General features: G+C 38.7%; 3 protein-coding genes across 5 annotated transcripts; 2 read left to right on the forward strand and 1 right to left on the reverse strand.

Moving 5' to 3' along the window:
- Nucleotides 1-1,335: 1,335 nt before the first annotated feature.
- On the reverse strand, nt 1,336-4,189 carry mrpl15 (mitochondrial ribosomal protein L15). The gene is made up of 5 exons (XM_061238157.1): nt 3,395-4,189; nt 2,730-2,887; nt 2,474-2,639; nt 2,106-2,229; nt 1,336-1,789 (listed from the first exon to the last, which is right to left on the reverse strand). The coding sequence occupies exons 1-5, from the start codon at nt 3,497-3,499 to the stop codon at nt 1,452-1,454; spliced, it is 891 nt and encodes a 296-aa protein (XP_061094141.1). The 5' UTR covers nt 3,500-4,189; the 3' UTR covers nt 1,336-1,451.
- A 72-nt stretch (nt 4,190-4,261) lies between these two features.
- On the forward strand, nt 4,262-10,206 carry lypla1 (lysophospholipase 1). The gene is made up of 9 exons (XM_061238158.1): nt 4,262-4,678; nt 5,336-5,367; nt 5,632-5,697; nt 6,135-6,182; nt 6,670-6,740; nt 7,207-7,280; nt 8,448-8,549; nt 9,225-9,401; nt 9,681-10,206. Exons 1-9 carry the CDS (start codon nt 4,610-4,612, stop codon nt 9,732-9,734), a joined length of 693 nt encoding a protein of 230 aa, XP_061094142.1. The 5' UTR covers nt 4,262-4,609; the 3' UTR covers nt 9,735-10,206.
- A 1,133-nt stretch (nt 10,207-11,339) lies between these two features.
- On the forward strand, nt 11,340-19,327 carry LOC133126203 (transcription elongation factor A protein 1-like). 3 transcript variants are annotated; one of them, XM_061238153.1, is made up of 10 exons: nt 11,340-11,543; nt 12,498-12,560; nt 12,631-12,736; nt 14,039-14,141; nt 17,353-17,498; nt 17,625-17,681; nt 18,004-18,158; nt 18,461-18,607; nt 18,734-18,805; nt 19,046-19,327. In XM_061238153.1, exons 1-10 carry the CDS (start codon nt 11,469-11,471, stop codon nt 19,052-19,054), a joined length of 933 nt encoding a protein of 310 aa, XP_061094137.1. In that variant the 5' UTR covers nt 11,340-11,468; the 3' UTR covers nt 19,055-19,327. The 3 variants fall into 3 exon arrangements, with proteins under 3 accessions (XP_061094137.1, XP_061094140.1, XP_061094138.1); XM_061238156.1 differs by lacking the exon at nt 11,340-11,543 and adding an exon at nt 11,613-12,082; XM_061238154.1 differs by lacking the exon at nt 11,340-11,543 and adding an exon at nt 12,117-12,192.
- The last annotated feature ends 188 nt before the right edge of the window (nt 19,328-19,515 follow it).

The raw sequence follows: 19,515 nt of genomic DNA on the forward strand, positions 1-19,515 counted from the left end.
CATTGTGCTTGCTTGCATGTGCAAGGTTTTTTTTTTTTAAATCACTGCATCACATCACATTCAGGAAGAGTGTGGCAGTGGGAACTACGTGTAAAACTCAGTTTACACAATGCTCATAGCCAAGCACACTCACAAACATATGCTTCCTTTGATAAAGGCCTTTATACCAGCTGAAATTCTATGGTCACGTCTCTTGAGACAATATCAACATTAAATACCAATCTATTTATAGACAGCATGCTAAGTTTAAGTGTACTTGGCAAAACAAATATGAAAGTAGATGATGAAGAAAGACTTAATTCACAACTGAGATTTAACAGAAAACTTAAGCATGGACCTCAGTATTGCACATAACACAGCAATCCAAACATGGCTTAATGTCAATCAGTGTAATGTCATATTTATTGCACCGATTTGATTTCAATTTGATTTCTGATTTCAATTACACCAGGTAGGGAGTCAGCCTCATTTAAGAGGGACAGAACCAACATTATGCACATTATACATTATGGAGATATTGATGTGGATTAGCAACACATTACTGTTTAATGTAGGATGACTGCTCAATTTAAGATGAAGCCACATTCATAACGGCCGATCACCAATGCTAAGTGTTGACAGGACTCGGCTGACGTATGCTACGTTCGGTGTAAAATGTCTGGAATGCAGTGATGTCCTAGATGCAGTCAGTCACCTTTTTTTTCTGTGACACAACTTCTCCCTTTGAGCGGAGCCAGGAAGAGATGTCCACACACACACACACACACACACGTGCCATCCCATTTTTTAAAGACATTTTATTTTTTAACCCATGTAAAGCACCTGGAATTTTATCTGAAGTCAGCAGCCGAATGGGGCATGTGCGCGTGTGTATGTGATTGTGTTCGGGGGGCCTGTGCAATGTCTAAAAGCCCTAGCCAGGATACAGCTGCCTATGACTAATTTCATATTCCCCCCTTTCAGCCAAGGAACTCAACTTTACATGAAATACACATCACTGGGCATCTGTTTCCTGTTTTGATTCATGGAGTTATCTTATTTTCCTTGTTTCCCTTTCACCTGGATAGCTCAACGTTCCTTCCATCAAACTGTCCATTTCTCTCTTTCAGCGATTAGCCTGGGCTCCCTTGCTAATTTATTGCAGTACTTTCATCTGCAGCTGAGGGGTAAACTGCGGCAAAGAGTAACCATATTTAAATGGTAAATTCGGCTTGTGTTGCTCCACTTCCTTAACCAGCACACCACTTCAGTGTACTGTTTAACTGTTCTTCGTCTTGCCACATCTGACCAAGAAATGTTACAAGTGTTCAGCAATGAAGTGGCATGAAACGCATCCAGAGATATTATGTATTTTACTGCAAATTTGCATGAAAACTGATACAAACAATAAGTATGTGATTACAATCAGGACAGTATTTTACATACGACATAACTTTTTAGTTAATGTATTTTCAAGAATTGTAGTATCTGAGCAGCTTTTCATCGGTTGGTTTTAGAATCTTCTTCTCTGCCATGTTGACCACCCAGCCAGGAGACAGGCCAAAGAAAATCTGCCGTGGGTCCTTCCTCATCGCCAACATGCGGTATGCCTCATCCTTGGAAATGTCTGGTAAAACATAACCATACTTCTGGGCCAGTTCTTGCCTGGCTTGCGAAAGCTGCTCTGGGTCTGCCAGGTAACCTCGGTTTTTGGCATCAGTGTAGTACAGAATCGAGTCTTCCCCTGGAAATATTCGCTTTGGGATGGGTTGACCCCTCTGGAAAAATGGAACAGGCTTGCAGAGGATGCCTGCAATTGGTGGAGGGGTAAACAACACACCATGTTACTCATTACTATTCAACAGCTTAATTCACACCTAAATCTAAAGTATAACGCATTATGAGTCAGTTTCACAAACATAGATCAAGCATAGTTCTGGACTAAACGAGTTTTGGGAATCTCCATTGAAAATTTAAATTAGTCCAGGACTAGGCTTAATCTGTGTCTCTGAAACTGGCCTTATAATCCTAAAAACATGCATATCCTTATATACACATGCATATGCAACTGGGGCATAGGGTATAAGTTTCATTATGTAACTATTAAGAGAAAGGGACAGACTCACCGAGAGTTATAGGATCATAGAAACTAGTTGTAATGACACCACCATTTCTCTCTATGGCAGCAATTACACCCTCAGAGGCGATCTGAACCTCAATATTGACCTTTGCAGAAAAGATATCAGCACCCTGAAACAAAAGATCAGATGAAAAATGTTGTTGTATACGTTAACAAAGTCAAAACATTTTTCCCGAAGACAAGACAATCAATTTCAACAGAAAACAATATTGCTGCCAATACCGCAGAATTAAAAACCTGCGTGAAAATTGTGAAATATTGCCATCTACTGGACAAAATAACTCTACAAATCCATCTGGAAAAAGCTATATTATGAAAGACAAGGAGTCATCAATTGGCCGCCACTATTCTTACCTCTTCCACTAGTTGTACTCCATAGTCTCTCTTCAGGGGTTGCACTGTCACCCCCCTGCCATTTATCAACTGGGTAAGATCAATTGGGTAAGTCGGGTCCACTCTGCCAAGGTCTATTAAATACTGAAGTCTTTTCAGACTTAAAGGCTGATACTGTGGCTGCCGACTTGGGAGAACAAGAAAAAGTCCGTTAATTTTCTGAAGAACCATCACATTTTTCTCCTCCCTTGCGGGCCTTGCCCCCACACAGGCTTACCTATGTCCTTTATTGTATCCATATTTTGGAATCACCAGGTAAAAAGGGGTCTGTCCTCCCTCAAACCCCAAACGAGGACGGTTACCTCGTTGCCTCTCTCCTTTGTGACCTCGACCACTTTTACATCCTCCATGGAGACCTCTGCCTCGCTGCCTCTCCTAAAATAAAGATTATATACACATTATTAATCACAGTGCACAGTAAACACAAAGGTTGGCATTGTTGAATACAGAACTGAAGTCAATTTTAATAAGGAGAGGAGGCAACGTAGATTTATATTCAGTATGTTTAACCAATAAAATTAAGGTAACGAATGATAAGCATAACTAAGTTGTGATTACAATATAACGTTAAAGTCATAAGCGGCATAGCAGGGGAGGTAAGGCATGCAGTCTATCAATGTGACACTTGGACATAAATGATCCACATTGCGCTGGCTTGCTACCATGGAATCGTACTTACTAAGGATCAACATAATGCATAATATAAACGATTTCAGTCTTGAGAAGTAGATGGTTGTTGTACCTTGTCGGCGTTAGCATAATATTTCTAACAAGCTAACTGTCTGTAGCTAGCTTGCAAACAACATGCGCACAATTTACGCATGTTGGCTAACGGCTGTCAAGCTAAATACGCTCGTTATACAAGCGAAGCAAGACACTTACAGTTTTCCTTGCTCCTGGGTTTGGTCTGAGGTTTTCTAATGATACCCTTGGCAAGGTTTTTAAAATGTCCAATGCTTTCCGCCCTGTGGTCTTTGAAGTAGACATACTTAGATTGCTAGCAACTAGCAAACTGCTTGTTCTACTAGAAAATCCAAGGACATCAATTTAGTTCGTTTACGACAGTCACATGGTACAAAATTATTTACGGCTATAATAGAGACAAGTAACCAAGAATAGTCTGGTTCCTGTTTAGGGTGTGGAGTTCCGGTTGAAACCATTGAACATAAGCCTGAGAAAGCAGTTCCGGAATGAATGTTAACTTAACATTAGCATGTAGGCAATCTTAGTTGTTTTTTTCCGTTATGTTATTTTAAAGAAAATTCCGAGCAATTTCACCAGCTATTTATTACTGTGTTACGTTATAAATAGACGTCTGGACTGCAGTACATTGGACGTTAGGCTACTACGAAACATTGCTCATCAGCGGGCTCGAGGTTCAGATCAGGCTTAGGAAACTAACGTTACAATTACTAGTAGTGTTGCTTCTGTCTACTGGCAGGGTTCCACGCATTGAATAGTTCAATATTTCCACGTGATTGCACTGACATGGCGTGACTGATGCCATTCAACACCAAATTGTAAACTGCAAGTGAACAGTTTAGGACTCCCTTGGAGGTATTGACATTACGAATGTGTACAGTGCCCTCCAGACATAATTCAAGGTCTAATACAGGATTAAGGATGACAGCTAGCCTCCAAACTAGCTACGACCAGATAATTACCGATCCACTACTGTGTAGGCTTGACAAGTAGATCTACCAATGGAACGCACGCATTTATGCGGAGGGAAAGCTGAAAGCCAATTGAAAACATGTGGGGTGGGATTTCCTAAACGGTGTCTGCGAAATTCCCGCTACCCATTTAGCCAGTTTACTCATTTTCAACTTCATAATGCTTTATGAGTAGGCTGTGCATATATCATCTTGGCAGCGATACCAATAATCTCAGGCCATAAGCTTGACGCAGCTTGGTGCAGTAGTTCTATATGCATTATTTTAATGTGATCATCAATATAACATTATTAACATTGCCTTCCGATATATAACCAGAACAGAAGTCCGAAAGTGACCGTTCTGAAACAATAGTGGTTGGCTAACTAGATAGCTAGCTAATATTTCCAATTCTCTTGTTGGATGTCAGCTGCCTATCCGTTGTATGTGCGGTAATAATATGTCAGCGCCGCTTCCTGCCATTGTACCAGCCGCACGGAAAGCAACTGCAGCGGTAAGTTTAATGTGATGAGTCCGATTGTGGAGCTTAGCTCTACAGTCGCTAGCTAGCCTGCTGTAGCCGACACCATGTCATGATGAAGAGACGACATAATGCGGGCTTGACTCGAACGAGTTGGTTTCCTTGTGGTTGTATGAATGTCTGTATTATCTAAATCGTTCGACAAGCCCGCTTTCCAAATACGTCGAATAATAATGTTGACATTAAAGTATTTTTTTTACCAAACACGTGACTGTGCGTTTAGTACTCGTTTATGTCAGGGATGGACCATGTTAGCTAGCGACAAAGCTAAAGGCAGTAGCTTGCTACAATTTTAGCTATGGAATGGAGCTTTCAGGTGATGCACTTGTCATTAGCCAACTGTATTGCTAGCTAGCAGTAATATCGAGTGCTTTCGAATACCACGATATCATGAGACAAGATTACGTTTTGCTGTAACATTGTTGCCACTGTAGCCTACTAAATAACATTGTAGTCTAAATACAGGCTTTATTTATCTGGATTTATGAATTACGTTACAATGTCTATGATGTTGTCAACAGCCTACAACCAGATGTGGTGTTCATTATTAACACTAGGATATAGGCTATTTAATGAGTCCAATACATGAAAGGTCGGATTTTTTAAATTGACTTGTGACTCTTTGGACAGGTAATATTTCTTCATGGACTGGGGGACACTGGGTAGGTGCTATTACTCACTTTTAACATTTTTAATTGCATTAGTTTTTATTCTACTTTTTGTACACACAAAAAGAACGCATACAAAGAACAACATATAGCCTAGTTCAAACAAAATAGTTTAGACGCTGTAACAAATGAGCGCATATGGATTTATAATATACATGTTCAGTAAAAAAAGCTAAAATTATTATTCCTTTAAATGTATAACGTAGCTATATAAAACACTTTTCTGGTTATATTTTGTTGAACCTTTTTCCAACCCAGACACAGCTGGGCAGAGGCCCTGGCTGGGATCAAAACTCCTCATGTCAAGTACATCTGTCCTCACGCGTAAGTATGCCTCACATCGCCACATTTATTTTGTCCCTTTCAGAGTAGACACACTGACTCCTTGAGGCAGAGTAATTTCCATTTCCATTTCCATTTGTAATCTGTGTATATAATCTCTATATTCAGTACTTGCTTTGCACAGTTAACTGCATTTGTCCTTTTGCAATGGCATGTATACCTGCTGGTCTGGGTTGGTCCTGTAATATCACTTATGTAAATCAGGTGAATGCAAGTCATAGATGCAAAGTCCCCCTGAATAAGATTGCGTGCTAAATAAATGTTATTTCATGGGTTTCAAACTTGATTGAGAGTCGGACATGCAGAATAGTTGATTCAAATTGAACCATCTCTTGTAGATGTGTAACAACAAGTTAACTTTTTGTCCTGATTCTAGTTTGTGTACATTCATGCAATTTCTCATTTTAATTAATTTTTAGGCCAATTATGCCGGTTACCCTCAACATGAACATGGCAATGCCATCTTGGTAAGGCGATAAACATCATTATAGCTCGGATTAGAATGCAAACATAAATCTTACTTTCCATGCATAAAATGTTTTCCTATTGCATGTTATCCTTTGAAGATTGTTACGGTATAAATTGAGGAATATTGACTTTGTTGGGTCATTGCTAATGATAAAAATATTATTGATTCCCCCCACCCATCCCATCCTGACCTAGTAAAGGAAGATAAATATGTATTAATGACACTGACTTAAAAAAAAAAAAGACCCTGCGTAAATGAGTCTCCAGTAACATGAACGTCCCGGTGGTGACTGCGTTGACTTATGCATATTGATCTCAGCTCAAGAAATATGTAATAGATATGGAGTCTAATCATATCCCCATGGTCTTGGGTTTTAGAGGACGAAATGCAAGGTTGAAGCGGAAACGAGTTGTTTCGAAAACCCCAATACCACATGCGTAAACAAATGTCCCATTTCCTAGTTGTTCCTCTTTTCTGTGTTCAAGGTTTGATATAATTGGCCTAAGTCCAGATGCAGAAGAAGATGAATCTGGTATAAAACGGGCTGCTGAAAATAGTGAGTTTACACATTTACACATGAGAAATCTCCACCGCAATTAACTAAATGTACTGCATTTCTGTTTTAGTTATGTGTGCACTGAGTTAGAACCTTATCTAATAGTGCTTTGTCTTTTCATTTACAGAATAGCTCATCATATTGGATGAAGTTGCCTATGCCATAACAGAATTAGGAGAAATATTCTGAATGATAGAATCCCTCGCAATAATGTTTGCTATCAAAAGATGACGGGTGGATACATTTAGATAGAAGTGCATAAATATAGAATATAGAAGATTGAGTATATTTGAATTGCATTATTATCACTATACATAATCTGTAAAAAGAACATTCTGAAGTCATCATTCCTAGATTCTGCTGGCTGTGTATAATTTGTTTAAATTCTTCCATTTACTGTCATTGAGAGTCATCAAGCCTGAAGCTTTTATGATATAAATTAATCTAAACATATTTCTTTTCTCAGTACAATCACTGATAGACCAAGAAGTAAAGAATGGAATACCTTCTCACAGAATTATTCTGGGTGGATTTTCACAGGTATTGGCGCTTGTTTACTGAATGTGACATGCTGGCGCATGGATTGCTGTCAAGGAAGAAAGTCTTACAGACTTGAATACAGTCTTGCAGTGCTTTGATTATAAATTTATTGAAAGCTTTATTTATTCTTTGCAAAGAACCAAGATTTTGGTTTTACTTATTTGTATATGTTTGTAAATGTGCACACACAAATGTCATGGTCAAAACTTTGCTGGCAGGAATTATCTGTAATAAATAAGCATATCTGAAAAAACAGAATTTTGTTATGTCTGGTAGTGAGAGTCAGTTTTACTGTTAGAGCTTAAATGTAATGACTTAATAGCTAGTGATTTCCAGTGAGAATACAAAAATAATCAGGAGTCCTGCTGCAGAGAAGGAAGCACATATTTTTCATACTCGTAGTAGGCTTGTTTGCAAGCTGACTCACAATGGATAGTTGGCACAGTTACGAGATGCAGACAAAGCAGATACTGTAAAGTCAGCTCTGTCCTACTGTTCTCCCCTCTGAACTGCATACTCTACATCCATCCATGTGGGCTTTCTAGATTACCTGCTAGTTTAATACCTGAACTGTTGCAATCTCAACCCATAGGCCAGCGGAGGGCATCCCCTATAGCCGGGTATTAGGGCTGATTTTTCCCATTTTTCTTCCCTTCTGTTAATGTGTAAAGCGTCTTTGGGACTGCTGTGAAAAGCTCTAAACAATTTAAAAAATGAAATAAAATGTAATTATTCATCAGCTCTATTGGAGTCAACAGCCAGTCAGAAGCACAGCCAGGCAGCAGCTTCCAATGTGATCACAAAATGCATCACATGAGCATATGGAAGCTGCATGGCCTTGCTGATTGGATGTCATATGAATGCCCAACAGATAGGAGCAGTGATGGTTTTCCCTGAAGCATTTCACATGGGCTCTGAAGGTTGGAGGCTCACTTCTGTATCAGGCATGATTAAGGAAAAAAAGACTCAAAGAAAGTCATTATGCTGCCTGGTAGCAATGACTATTATTGTCCTGAGTAAAATGTGATAATTGCACTGTCACGGTTTATTGCCCAGCCGTAGTGTTTATGACAGGCCTGGCTTGTATTTTGTTGCTGTTCCTCTAATTCATAAATTCAAAAACAGACATAAAATAGTTTAATACAATGAATAATTGTATGGTTGCAGGGAGGGGCATTGTCTCTGTACACTGCCCTAACGACTCACCAGAAGCTGGCTGGTGTGGTGGCCCTCAGCTGCTGGCTTCCCCTCCGGAGTTCATTCCCCCAGGTACAGCTCCTTTTGACATCTATAGCCTGGAAGAATCCCCTATATTTGCATCTATGACTAGATGCAACGTGTAAGCAGTCCTGAAGCATCAGTGCTTTATTTTATTATTATTATTATTATTATTATTATTATTATTAGTGTAAAAATAACAATACAAAATGTGTACAGCAGCTTCTTTGAATACGCACCCTGATTTTTGTAAATGTGTCTCATTTGGAGCCTTTTGATTGCAGTTGAGATCATAATGTCAATCAATAAGTTGCCCTTTTAACGTTGGTTTAATGTATCACCATTGGCTTACAAAATGTTCTGCTTAGAGAGAAGTATGGAACATGAAGGTCTTATTTATTCAAAAGACATGAAATGCATATGTATAATGTATGCTTTTTTTAAGTTAAGGATTGTGCACATCCCACCTTTCTTAGGCATTTGTTTTGACTTTATTCACATGGGAGAGCAGAGAGGGTGACAGGGAGATTGGATCACAGTACAGAAAGTGCTGTGGTGGGGAATCAAACCCCCATTAGCATGGGGATTTGTACATGGGCAGTGAGATGGCCACCCTATGAACCGAGCAAATAACATTTGGAAAGTTGGTTCCTTTAGTAGTTGTCTCCAGATTAAAATTTCTTAGCATCCACTGGTGTCCAGTTTTGTGATGTTTCCCCCTCGCAGGCAGCAGCCAACAGCTCCAATAAAGACATAGCAATCCAGCAATGCCACGGAGAAGCTGACCCCCTCGTACCCTTGGTGTTTGGCCGCCTGACTGAGGAGAAATTGAAAAGTATTGTCAATCCAGCCAATGTTAACTTCAAGCGCTATCCCAGAATGCCACACAGTTCCTGCCCTCAGGTCAGTATGGAAGTTAGGAGCACCCTCAAAATAGTACATGGCAATGACTTGGATAATAGGCATGAGTTTTCATACAACCCTGCCTTAAAAATGTTTTAATATTACCTTAATGACAAAATTAATTAATTTAGATTTTTTATGAACAACTCGATCACTCCAGTTGCACAAAAACATTTTTAGTAGCATGCGGTCACAGAAAACAAGTTGAGGTATTTGGTTTTGTTGTTGCACTTAATCTTGTTTCCACGTATAATGATTGTGCTATAATCTTTCCCACAGGAAATGATGGATATCAAACAGTTTATTGAAAAGCAGCTACCTCCAATCAATTAACTTCACAACAGTGGCCTTTTAACCCTACACCAGCACCAGCTCTAACTGAACCAGATCCTTCAGAAGCTCTTAGATTCTCTAGATCGCCAAACACATTGGTCAACACCTGCTGTATTGTATGTGCTATATTTTGCCTGTCATACAGACACAAAATGCAGAACTGGGGCTTAGGAAAGGCTGCAGGAGAAGATACCATTCCATGGTTTTTAAGATTTGGGAGAGCTGCAAGGAATCTTCAGTATTTGAATGGCTAGTGTTGTGTTGCAACTGTTGTGGATGTAACTATTAGTTATTAAAAAAGCCATTTCTTCCAGGTAATAAATGCATTTGATTATCTAATACGTTTTTGAAATATTATGCTTAATTTATGTGGATTTACATTTAAGTACACTACCAAAATGAATGGTCTCGAAATCGTAATGTTATATTGTAAATGGTTTATGAAAATGCAAATTAAACAGATTGCAGCGTATTGTCAATTTCTTAATGTCCATTTGGTAAAGAAAGTTTATGAATGCTATTGCATGTGGGTGATTATGTGTGTCCTCACCGGAGCGACACAGAAGTGTGCATCTTGAATGTACCTGAATCAATTGGTCTTTGTTGATCGTCAAACAAAGTCAACCTATATCAAACTACAGTAGAATTCTGTATCGGAAACCTGTATCAGGTATGAAGAGTTCTACTGTAGGTTAACGTTTTTGACACTTAGCATACTGCTGTCCTATTTCACATGTACTTCATGATGCAATTAAGTTCACTGCATAAAATATCATAAAGCATGTCATTGGATATAAACAAGTAAGATTGACTGTGTATGGGGAAAAGGTAAGAGAAGTCGTCTGGCAGTCAGATGGTTGCCGGTTCGATCTTGCACTGGGTGTGTCGAAGTGTCCCTGAGCAAAGACTGCTCAACCCCAAAATGTCAGGGGGGGGCGGGGGGTGAGAGAGAGAGAGAGAGAGAGAATGAAAAGCTTCATATGTACAGCACTGGATAAAAGCATGATATAAATGCCAACCCTTTACCATCTGCACATGAACTGTACAGAACTGACCGCGTAAACGATACAATTAAAATGACATTGTAAAACACAATTAGCAATAAAAAAATGTTTCTTTTAAAGTAAAGTATGCGAGTTATGCATTATAAAATGTGCATAAACGATTGCATTTGTTCACAAAACAAAATTGTTATAAAATGTACGGTTCAGAATTTTAAGATCACTACGACTGAAGCAAAGGCGACTGCATATCGATTATATTTCCCTCCCACTGACCGCTATTTACTTGCTGTGTGGAAGCATGGCATCAAACGTTGAAGCAATAAGTGGCCATATTTTGGGGTGTAAGACACTACAAACTTGTTGCATGTTATAGTATATCGTTACAGAACTGCCCATTTACTGGTAGGTGTGCATTTCCTTTACGTATTACATAATAATTTGCATTATTAATTTGAGCAAAAAAATAATAATAGCTGTATATTTCTAAGAAATCTGTAATGCGCATGTGCAACAGGCCTCAGAGCAACTTCATAAACTAGCACAATCCTACCTGATATGTTAAGGTGGATCGGGTATCCCCTCCTCTTGGTGATTAGTCTGGTCTGCTTTGTTTGTGGTTGCGCTTGCGCTTGCTTAGCAGATGTGTTGTGCGCTTATGCAGAGGTGGTTTTAACCCAAAACCATATTTATATTTTATAATTAGACTGAAATATTGGTTCTAAAAAAAGAAATGGGCAAGAAGGAGGAAGAAGAAATTATTCGGATCGCGAAGAAAATGGATAAGATGGCGCAGAAAAAAAATGGGGTGAGATGTAGTTTGACATGGCTAAGCAGGCTGTGTTTTCATTTTTCTACGCCGCTTTTCTACGTCCCATTCATCGAATGAGATGCCTTTCGAAAATATTGAGCAGTCATAGCAGGAGCTATCTTGTTCAATTGTGTTAAGCTTTCATGCATATTCAGAATTCTGACTGCGATATTGTTTACGGGCGTAAATGACTTGCTGGCTAGCTACATAACAATGACACTCGCTGCAGGACACCAGTCAGATGGTCGTATGTTGTTGGACAGTGTTCACGTTAGCTAGCAAGCAAAGTCAACATAGTCACGTTTGTAATATTTTGTGTTTCGATGTTTACTTTATACCCGTTCAACATACGATTTTAGCTTTGAATTGCTTATAATTGATCTGTTGACCCGCTAGTAATACTACAATTAACAGAATGACGGCCTCACCGACCGAGCGCATCTGAAGCCGGCATCACAAGCAATGTGCCTTAGTTACATATAGTTTACTCGCTTGGCAGCTATCTTGGAAAGATTCCAAATTACGGTTTTCTGGAGGTAGCTAGCATTAATGGATTGGAAGAATAACTTTGCTAACATGGCCATGGCATCAGAATTGTTTTTTCATGAAAGTGTTGAACGTTACTAGGTTGTGAATGAATCAGAAAGTAAGCATTCACAATTTAGCAACTAGTTTTGGCTTTCCATTTATTAATGTTGGCGCTTATTATTATAATATTATTATTATTATTATTATTATTATTATTATTATTATTATTATTATTATTTGCGATTGTTATTAATTAATGGTAATAATCATAATAATGCATCTTACACTGTTATGATGTCGCATAATGCTGTATTGGTTAATTGGCCGTGTACTAAACAGGTATTCCCACATTGTTTTAGCTAACGTTATGTTGCCAATCTTGATCGCTTACTACTGTCGTTATACTTCTGTCACTGGATGTAGTCTGGCGCATTGGACCTGTTGAAGGAGTTGAAGAACATTCCCATGACGCTGGAATTGCTACAGGTGAGCAATCCCTGACATTTTCACGTGCCTTCAAATGGAACAGGCATTGACGTGAATGATTTGTTTTCAGTCTACCAGAATTGGGATGTCAGTGAATGCCATTCGCAAGCAGAGTACAGACGACGAGGTGACATCCCTAGCAAAGTCTCTTATAAAATCCTGGAAAAAACTCTTGGGTAAGCAAAATCAGTGTTCTTTGCTGTCCACCTTTACTCATGACAAGTCTGAGGTACAACATGAATTTCCAGAAACAGTAAGATTAGTTTATGGTTAAAAAAATTGATTTTGATCAAACCCTGTTTGAAAGAGAAAATAATCTAATGGGAGCATTTTATTGTAGCCAAAATAAAATGCCTACTCGAGCCATTTTGATGACATGCACAATCTTGGTGTCTTCTGGGGTTTGTTTTCCAAGAGTCAGAATTACTCTAAGTATTACTAAATCAAAGTTACAGAAGCTTGGAATAGTGGAAGTGGAAGATTTTTTTTTCTCTCTGAAAATATTTTCTGTTTTTGAGTGGATATAGATTATTGTGGCGGTGTCTGGTGGACAAATTCCATTTCAAATTTGATGATAATATCACCAAAAATGAGCATTCTACATCATTTTTTTTAAAGCATTTTCCATAAAGGACATTTGGAGATTCCATAAGGACACATGGAAACTAAATTATATGATGAAAAAAAAAATGTTTTTACTATCCTCATCAGCATCCATCCATCAGCATGGGAAAAGCCAAAGAACTGTCAGTTCAGAAGAGCCCACAATTGCCCATCACAAGTCTGGTAATTGGTACAAAAAATACATAAAAGGTTAATCATACCACTTAGCACTTGAAGGACAATAACAAAAAAAGTAAAACCTATGGAATGGTTGCAAACTAGTGGATGCAAGTGGACATTGTCTCCCCAGACAGTGAGGAAGATGGCGAGGAAGGCCATAAAGAACCCAAGGATTTTGCAAGAATTGCAAACCAGAAGAATTCTGCTAACCAAATCCACCCTTCACTTTGTTACTCCCTTTAATTAATTTAACACCCTCAATCAAATCTCCCCTCGGTCATCCTTTTTCTAAGCTTGAAGAGAGCATCTTAAGTCTTTCCTTGTAACCTTTATTGTCTATTGTACAACATTGCACTTGCAGTGCTTCTTGGTGTCCGCTCTAAATTTTCTGCCACTAAGTAGCGATTGACCCATCATTCCAGCAGAGGGCACCTTTATCATGACATACTGGAGGATAACTAATGCATTCCAAAGTGCCAATATGTCCAACTTTAAATAACCTCTTGCTCCTATAGATGCATGGAGGTTATTGTATATATTTGTGCATACATGGTCAAGTATATGTAATTTAAATCAAAAGATGTTACTGTTTTGAAATGTCATCTGTGTTTTATTTTTTTTGTTTTTATATTGTTCTGGTTTTATGCTAATGTCTCTAATGCATGGTTCTTAATCTGTTTCACTATGGTTGACAGATGAGCCTGGCGGTGGAGACAAAGCCCCGGAGGAGAAGAAAAAAGAGCCCACAACTCCAACTGTCTCCTCTTCACAAAACAGCCCTGAGCCACGTGAGGAGAGGTGGGCCAATCAGCACAAACCATTATTACTACTGTTGGAGCCCACTCGGTCCTACCTCACTTCCTGGATTGAACAGACTTACTGTTGAGGCTCATTACTCTTTGCACTAATAATTAATTTACAGCAGTGAGCCTTAACCCTCAAAAGCATATTTTGGCTGCTTTTCCCTTTTCTTATTTTTTTTATCATAACTTTAGTCTGCCGTTAACTTTACCCTCAAGCTTATTTATTTTATTTTATTTTAATTATTTATTTATTTTCTTCAGAAGAGTCTCAGGTACATGAACAAATGTAGTATGTTTGAACATTGTATAATTGTCTTTTCACTGTATAATATGTGTGTGATGTGCAATGAAAGTCCCAAAAGAAAGAAAAAACACAAGTGAAATTCCTGTATTTTATAAAACACAGCAACACATAATGTGTTCCAAGGCTTTTTATTCATGATTCTGTCACACCAAGGTCTTGGCATGAGAAAAGACAAAAACATCACACATCACAGAAAACAAAATATTTTTTATAATTCTAAGCAGACTCAAATCAGATAACAAAACTGTACCAAACAATAAACTTTATGCATCTAACAAACATTCTACAACTAGCTTAACTATATATACATATAGTTAATCGTGTATATTCAATATATGCACTATATACAATGAGCTACAGAATTATTGGCACCCTTAATGGAAATTTAGCCGATCGCAGTTTAAAGGAACTATACAGTAGGATACAAAAAGTAGGGCACCCCTGGTTTACAATGTTTACAATGAATTAATTTCCACCAAGAAGGAGAAGGCTAAAAAAAACTTCCACTGTCAGAAACATTATTAGAAAATAAGTGGAACAGTTGAAGTCAAGGCAAGGTCTGGAAGACCAAGAAAGATTTCAGATAGAATTGCCCGAGACATTGTGAGAAATGTTCAGAAGAACCAACACATCACTGCCAAAGAGCTGCAAAAAAGAGTAGCAAACCCTGGTCTAGCTGTTCATAGGATAACAATTCAACATTCTTTAAACAACAAAGACCTACATGGCAGAGTTGCTAGAAAGAATAATCTCAACACAAAATTAAGCATCTGAGGTATGCAAAAGAAAACATTGAGAAGCCTTTTGGAACAATGTGCTTTGGACTGACCAAACCAACATTTACTGTTTTGGCCACCACCAAAGAAGGTATGTTTGGAGAAAAAAGGGTGAAGCCTTTGTAGAGAAGAACACCTTGCCAACTGTGAAGCATGGAGGTGAATCCATTATGCTTTGGGGTTATGTGGCAGCTGGGGACACAGGAAATATTGTGCGAGTGGAAGGAAGAATGGATTCCACCAAATATAAAAAAATTCTAGAGGCTAATGTTCAAAGATCAGTCCAGACATTGAGGTTTAAGAGAGGTTGGGTATTCCAGCAAGACAGTGATCCAAAGCATACCTCAAAATCAACCATGAAGTACCTCCAGGAAACACAGATGAAGGTTTTGGAATGGCCTCTACAATATTATTGAAAATCTGTGGAGAGATCTCAAACATGCCATACGTGCAAGGAGGCTGAAGAATATTTCTGAGCTAGAGGTGTTCTGCCAGGAAAAATTCCAAAAGTGAGAATTGAAAGACTGGCTAAAGAAAGCATTTACAAGCTGTTATAGTTGCCCAAAGAGGAGTTACAAAGTACTAACTGACAGGGTTCCCAGACCTTTGCACAGAGCCTTTTTTAAAAATATATATCTTTTAATTAAAAAGTAATGTTGCTTTAAAATGTCAAGAAATGTATCATGTTTAATGTTGTAAACATTTAGAGGTCAGGTTCATTTCTGTTCCCTTAGGAATTAATTGTAAAAGGCTTTTTGACAGGGGTCAAACATACAACTGAGCACATAATAAAAAGGTGTAAAATAAATTGTTGCAGACTTGCCAGGAAGAAGATGCAAGCGTGTATAATTCCCACGGACGGTAAGGAAGATGGTGATGGAGGCCGTAAGTAAGCCTGGGATTGCAGTTTAGGAGATGCAGAGATTGGTTGTGTCCCAGGGTCACCAAGTCTTAAATAAAACCCCAATAAAATGGCACCTCCATACCAACAAAGTATTTGGAAGGATGGCATGAAGACTGCCCTTACTGACCACAATAAACAAAACCAAGTGTCTTGGGTTTGCCAACCTCATTGGCATTATGACTGGAAGAGAGTATGGTCAGATATTAACATGTTTAAAATGTTTGAAGACAAAATGGAATGCCTTACAAGGAGAAGTGCCTCATACCTACTGTCAAATATGGTGGCGGGTCATTGATGTTTTGGAGATGTTTTGCTGCCAGTGGTCCTCTGCTTGGAAGCTATGACTTGGTCATAGTTAGATTGTCAAGCAAGACAATTATTCCAGACATACATCAAGATCCACACAGAAATGATAAAGTAAAAACAGCAACCATGTTCTGTTATGGCCATCTCAGTCTCCTGACTTCAATCTCATGAAAAACCTGGTTTGGTCTGAACTGAAGAGGAGAGGGAATCCCAGGGATATCAATGATTCTGAAAAGTTCTGCAAAGAGGAATGGTCCCTCCAAATATGTTCTCTAACCTTATCACAGTTAATTATGGGAAAAGGCTCATGGCTGTAATCTTTGCAAGGGGTGTTTCACACCAAGAATTAGACTAAACAAAGTGGTGCCAGTAATTGTGTTTATTAGGGAATTTTTTTTTATTAGAAAAATGTAAGACTGTCTTTAGTGGATTCCATTTCATCATTAATAATGCACACTGCTTTGCACATGTTGGAAAATAAAGCTTATGTCAATAACAATTATTTTTTAGTTTACAGCATTTTTTGTGCATATTTATCCAGGGTGTCAATAATCCTGGAGTGTTTTGCTTTACATTTGTAGACTTATGGTAAACCCCTCCCCTCTTTGAATGCAGAAATCCCTGGTTTTCTTTATTAGAAAAAATGCAACATGTGGGGACATCAAGTCTTTGTTGTAGTGTTTGAAGATACAGGTCTGATATAAGGCCTTTTTAGTTTTCAAAAAACAGTAAAATTTAAAATTAACTAAAGAACCCCTATAAATTGTCTGGATCAGTCAATGATAAAGTCAATGGCTGATTTCTATAAAAGTCAGGGAAGTTAAGCCAAGCACCCTCCTGAGGTTTTGGGGTTCTTAAAAAGCTAAACCAGGTGCTTGGTAACCCAGAGATATTAATCTAATCTAATCCTTTGCAGCACCAGCAGCAACTCAAGCAGCAAAAGTGAAAGCAGTGACATCACGGCCAACACGCTGATCACCACCTTTCCACGGGCACCCAACACATCGGACTCAGTCAGGACCAAATGCAGGGAGATGCTGTCCAGTGCTTTGCAAGCAGGGAGTAAGTTGCTGGAGGCGAGCATATCTTAAATATTGACAGTTGCTGGTGTTTGATTCCAGTTATTTTGGAAGTTGTTCTTATTATGGTAAGTGCAGTTTATATTGTTCTTGTTTGTCTTCCGTTCAGACGACTACATTGCTATTGGCGCTGACTGCGATGAACTTGGAGCTCAAATTGAGGAATATATCCTTTTAAACCTGACTACCTGTTTGCACTATTACGTGCTTTAAGTATGTTAACTGTATTTCTGTAGTTACTGGTTGTTTATTAACCAATTGAATGTACTCGCATACTTTATATTGTAAAATGTTCTAGGTAAGTGTATTTGATAAATAGCTGTTCTATAATTGTCATGTTTGTGTACGGGTAGCAATTGAAATTGTACTTCCCTCTAGGGTCTTTCAGTGCACTTATCCCTGGTTATGGGTAAGCACTTTGTTGTACGTCGCTCTGGATAGGTGGTGCTGTCCGTGTGGCCTGTAATACTCCCTTAACCTGTCAGCACGCATCTTCCAGGAGTTCAAAAACACCGACATGAAATACAAAAACAGAGTCCGCAGCCGGATTGCCAACTTGAAGGACCTGAAGAACCCTGGCCTGAGGAGGAACGTGCTGTGTGGCAACGTGCCGCCTGACAGGATGGCCAGGATGGCAGCAGAGGTCAGGGTCCTTTCGGCCCAATGGCACAGTCCTGTCACCTGACCTGTCACCATCTCAACTTATAGGCCAGCGGAGGATGGACATGCCCCTATAGTCGAGTTCCTCACAAAATGTATTCCGATCAGGGAGTTTTTTTTTTCTCCACATAAGGGAATCGTTTACCTCATATGATTTTTGTGGGTTTAGGGCTGGTATTTTTTCTTTCCTTCTGTTACTCTGTAAAGCATCTTTGTGACAGCACTATACAAATAATATAATTTAATTGAATTGACCGCTTTGCCTTCTCTTTCCCTCCAACACAGGAAATGGCCAGTGACGAGCTTAAGGAGATGCGAAAAAACCTGACCAAAGAGGCCATTCGCGAGCACCAAATGGCCCGAACAGGAGGCACTGAGACTGACTTGTTCAGTTGTGGGAAATGCAAAAAGAAGAACTGTACATACACCCAGGTATGGGTTGAACATAATAAAAAACTAACTTCTAATATTAAAATAATTCTTAAATTATCATTACAAAAAGAGGAAATATGTGTCGTAAATTGAGCGGAAAAGCAGATTTGTAATCTCTTCTGGCAGGTTCAGACCCGGAGCGCTGATGAACCAATGACCACGTTTGTCCTCTGTAATGAATGCGGAAACCGATGGAAGGTAGGCATCTAACCAGCATGACTTCGGGTATTTGTGTTTGTTATGTTAGCGGTCAGTTCATTCAGAATCAACAGAAACAGGCTGAGGTAAATCTGCTGTTCACTCACAGTCTTTGCATTTTTGACCTGCTTTTTAAAAATGACACCAAATAGCCATATTTTGTAAAAATACTGTGCATTGTATAAAATGGTTGTTCGCATATTTAGATGTTGAATCATTTCTGGTCCTTTCTTTTTATAGTTTTGCTAGTAGGAGGAAGAGTCACGGATGCAGGATGCAGCAAGACCACTGGACCTGCATTTCATTTTGTACCAGTATTTGAAAAGGAAAGCAATTTGGAACTTCACATTTGGTGAAACCTGCCACACCGCGGTTTTTATTGGATCCATCATACTCCTTGATTAATTTCCTGTATTTTAACTATTCATTAGGTACAGCTGTCAAACTACGATTGATGTTAATGTGTTTTATTTTCTTTTGTCATTTTTTACATGTAGTTTGACATTAAACTTTTATCAGTAAGTACTGTTTTGCTCTGTTTTATCCCTATAAATATGATCTTCAGTTTTTGTAGATTCAGTTTGCAGTAAGAAGTTCCAAGGGAGACACATCATGTTCTATTCTAGGAGTAAAAAAAAAAACCTTTTCTGTTTATGAAAGCTGCAGAAGTGGGAAGTCCTTGTCTAATGTGTGACAGTCAGGAGTAAATC

The sequence above is a fragment of the Conger conger genome, chromosome 4 (assembly GCF_963514075.1).
Source record: "Conger conger chromosome 4, fConCon1.1, whole genome shotgun sequence".
Lineage (NCBI taxonomy): Eukaryota > Metazoa > Chordata > Actinopteri > Anguilliformes > Congridae > Conger > Conger conger.